Source organism: Cygnus olor, chromosome 4 (assembly GCF_009769625.2).
Source record: "Cygnus olor isolate bCygOlo1 chromosome 4, bCygOlo1.pri.v2, whole genome shotgun sequence".
NCBI lineage: Eukaryota > Metazoa > Chordata > Aves > Anseriformes > Anatidae > Cygnus > Cygnus olor.
The window spans coordinates 77,440,631-77,444,560 of NC_049172.1; the positions used below are offsets into that span (position 1 = coordinate 77,440,631).

The 3,930-nt window shown below is 69.2% G+C and overlaps 1 protein-coding gene across 11 annotated transcripts in view; it reads right to left on the reverse strand.

Moving 5' to 3' along the window:
* The window catches only part of DCTN1 (dynactin subunit 1), a 70,228-nt gene that overhangs the window by 26,792 nt on the left and 39,506 nt on the right, over nt 1-3,930 (reverse strand). For 2 of the 11 annotated variants that reach the window (XM_040556697.1, XM_040556696.1), the window contains exon 1: nt 3,021-3,187. The exons of the other annotated variants lie outside the window; for them this stretch is intronic. In XM_040556697.1, the coding sequence (XP_040412631.1) occupies nt 3,021-3,050 (30 nt within the window). In that variant the 5' untranslated portion in view covers nt 3,051-3,187. Of the gene's footprint in view, nt 1-3,020; nt 3,188-3,930 lie in introns of those variants that run through there. 11 annotated transcript variants of the gene reach the window in all.

Genomic DNA, 3,930 nt, shown 5'->3' on the forward strand with positions numbered 1-3,930 from the left:
CGCGTGCTGCTTCACCTCTTATCCCTCCTGTATCTCTCACCGTTACCTAACCCAGCGCGAGAAGTAACCAAGAGCAGACGGCAGCAAGAAGCGCAGCCAGGCGCCAGGACCCGAGGCTGCAGACACGAACAAGGCGCTCGGCCCCTTCGCAAACGCTCGGGCGCTGCAGCCCAGCCCCGCACCGCGGCTCCTCCCGGCCCTCCCTCCAGCAGCACGGCCGCGCTGACCAGTGCTCCGCTGATGTTCAGGAGCAATGCTCAGCCTTCCACAGAGGGCCTGGAAAAGCCAGCCAGGAGATCTTGCAGCTACTTTTCTTTTTGTATATAGACTAGAACTGGACAGATTGCCGCTTCAAAATAGCTAATCAACAATTGGATTGCTCAGGCTAAACCCTACTCCGCTCGATTCCAGTTTTCTAAAAGGCTGCACTCAACAGCAGGCCCACGTCAGCACAGAGGGGAAGATGCACATCTCCCAGATCTGCCAATTTGCAAAGCTATCTGGGAAAACGTAACAAAAACAGCAAAAGCTTAAGACTCTCTGATAAACACCACGCTGACTTCAGAGCAGTAGCCCAAGCTTTTCCAGAGTAGGACTTCTGTGGAAAGCCCTGCTAACTGAAGGTTACGTGGCGTGACACTAGAAATCCACACGGAGATCTGAAAGCCCCCCCAGGACCCTGCAGCACCAGCAGGAACGCCACACAAGTGACCGCTGATCCCGCTCGCATCGCTCAGCCCTCGCCTGGCGGCTCCAGGTCCACGGGGGCGGGCAGAAGCAGAGCACCTTCCCCACTGCAAAGCGAATATTGAAGAACGGCAGAGACCTCCTGGTGACGGCCTTTAAAAGCCCGCCACGTTAAACGACAGAGAGCAATCCTGGTCTCATGCCTCCTCTCCCAGCACGGCCTAGCGTAACACGGAAGGTTGTTTCGGCTCCAGACCACGCAATGCCATGCCGCTATCAAGAGCCGAAGCGTCAGATCTGCGATGCACCGGGCGAACGCCCCTTGCTGAGGGGAGGTCAGAGGAGAGGTCTGCTGCTCGGGAGGGCGGCCAGGCTCCCGCTGCAGCGCCTGTCCCCGCCACCTGCCTGTCCGCAGCACGCCCCGCTCCTCCGAACCAGCGCTGCGAAGGCAGAAGTGCTCCCTGCCTGGAGGGGTCCGAAGGCGCTGGGGAGCCCCTGGGGCTGAGTGCGAAGGCCACTTGGAATAAAGGCAAGACCCTCGCGCCTCCTCAGGGAGCAGCTGGGGTTAGCTTTCAGGCAGCAATTCACCATCTGTGGTCTCCAAAGCACTTGTAAGCAGCTTGCAGAGCGATGCCCGGGCTGGGATGCTGGCTCCTCCTTCCCAGCCATTACGATCAGTTAGGTTCCAGCTCTCACTGCCCGCTCCCCACGCGGCAAAGAGCATCCAAGAGCAAGGGAGGCAGCACGACGCCCCCGACAGAGCACTTCCCACCGCGGGACCATCGAGGAAGCCCTGCTCGGGAGCGGGTCTCAGGCCCTCGAGCTTCTGCCAGGCTCCAGAACTGGCTCCCCACACCGTCGCTTAATGCGGATACTTTGTGACCTCCCGGATGCCAGGATGCTCTGCACCGACCCATCGTGGCTATTAATATTTTATTTGGTGGTTCTGAACTCTGCTGCGTAATGTTGCTGCATAAACACTCGATGATGCTATTACACACCCTTCGCTCCCTGGGCAGCCCCACACTCAGGAGCAAGAGCAGCACCCGGGGCTCGAGGCAGACTCACTCGTATACAAACCCCGCATCCAGCCCGGCGAAACTCCCGGCTACCTCCAACTGCCCACGGCAGCAGCCGGCGTCACCCACGCGTGATGTGAGGCTGCGGATGGCAGGTCCCGGGGTGCCGCCCAGTCGGTTCCACTCGGAGCACGAGAGTCGCAGCCCAGAGCCAGCCAAGAGCACCGAGTGCCGGCACCATCCCGAGCGTGCCGCAGCTTTGCCCTCCGGACGAGCACGCCTGTGTTATCTCCTCGCACCGGGCAGGGCCGGTACCGCCTCGCCGAGGTCTTCTGCTGGACGCGGCTCACAGGGTTCAGGCGCAGCGGAGCAGAGCTCTCCCCGCACCACAGGCCCTGCCACAGAGATCTCCCGCGTTGTCCCTGGGAGGCTTCTGGCAGTGGGCGGCCGAGGTCAGCGTGCAGCTCCTGCTGCATGGCAGCACCGCCCTTCCCAGCGATCGCCCGGCGATGGAGGAGCCGAGCCTCTTCCAGGGAGCGCTGGGCCAGAGCCCACCTGTTGGCGTCGCCCCCATCACCGCCCGTGCAGCGTGACACCGGCGAGCTCCATCCCGGCTGCTTTCCCAGGGGTCCCAACGCGCGCGGTGCTGCTGGGGGCATTCTGCACGGGATTTCAGCACATTTAAACAAGCGGCAACGCCTCGCGCACGAACCTTCCTGCAGCATTCGCACGAGGCAAAGCAGCGAGAGGAAAACCGAGACCAAACCGAGCCGAGACCTTCCAAAGCCGGTGGAGGGGCCGGGGGGCCGGCCGGGCCTCTGCTGAGCGGGGCTGAGCCCTGCCGCGGGGGCGCCCAGAGCCTCTGCGGGACCCCGCGCCGGGAAGCGGACGGAGCGGGAGCTTTACGGTAACCCGGCTCCGGGAGGGACCGGGCTCTGCTGGGGGCGCCGGGGGAGCGCCGGCCCCCGGCTGTACGGCGGTGAGACCGCAGCGCCCGGCCGGTGCGGCGCGGCCCTCCCGCTGCCGCCGCGCTCGCTCCGTGGCTGCCGGCGCTGCCGGGGGCCGGTCCCGCGGGCACGCAGCGGGGCCCGGAGCGAGCTCCCGGCGCGGCGGGGCCGGTCGGGCCGCCACCGGCACGCGGCTGGCGGCAGCTGCCCGGCGGCACTGGGGGAGGGGGGGGGGGGGGGGGGTGAGGCCGTGAGCCCGGTGCCGCCGCCTCGCCCCGCGCCCCCCCGCCCGCAGCGGGCCCCGGACCCGGACCCGACGCCGAGCGGTACCGGGGGAGGGCGGGGGGAGGCACGACAGCGGCTGTACCTTCCGTGCGGCCGGGGCCTGCCTCATCATTGCGGAACGGGCAGGCGGAGCGGGGAGAAGGGGGAGAAGAGCGGACAGGAGAGGAAAGGAGAGGAGAGGAGAGAGGAGACGAGAGAGGGAGCGGGGACGGAGCGCGGCTGCCCGGAGCTGCCGGCGGCGCCCGCCCGGCGGTGCCTGCAAATGGCCGCGCCGCGCGCCCCGCCCCGCCCCCGCCCCCTGACGTCATCGCCGCCGCCACCGGGCCCCGCCCCCGACCGGGAGCTGCGGGCGGGGCCCCCCGCGCCCCCCCCCCCCCGCGCCCCCCCCCCCCCGCCGGTCCCGGGCACCGCCAGGGCGGGGGCGCCCCCGCTGCTCCGGGCTCCTCCCGGCGACTGGCCCAGCCCGCAGCCCCCAGCCCCTCCCGGCCCTGCCCCGTGCAGCCCCCGGCGGCTGTTTCCCGTGCCGCCACCGCCAGCAGCCCGCACCGGGGCCCCCCCGGTTCCCCCCCCCCCCCCGCACAGCCTTTGCGCCCCGTGTGCCGACCCGAGCTGTGACCGGGACAACGGCCGGGCCGCGGTGCCCTGCGCGCCCCCGGGTCGGGCCGGGTCAGGGCGCTGAGCGCGGCCCCGCGCACGGACACCGGGCCCTCAGGAGGCCCCCGGAGCCCCCCAGCGCCGCGGGCACCCCGCACCGGGCCGTTACCGCCCCGCAGGCCGAGGAGGGGACGCTGGGGGCTACGGGCGGCCCCGAGGCGCCCGAGGCCTTGACCGGGGCAGGGCAGCGGAGCGCTGCGGGCGGGCATGGAGAGGTGCCGCCGCCTTAACCGGCCCTTCGGGACCCCCTCGGTTCGCGGAACCGAGCGCAGGCCTCAGCCCCGCTTCCTCCCGCAGGACCGGACCCCGGCTGCAGGCACCCGGCCCCTCTGCCCAGC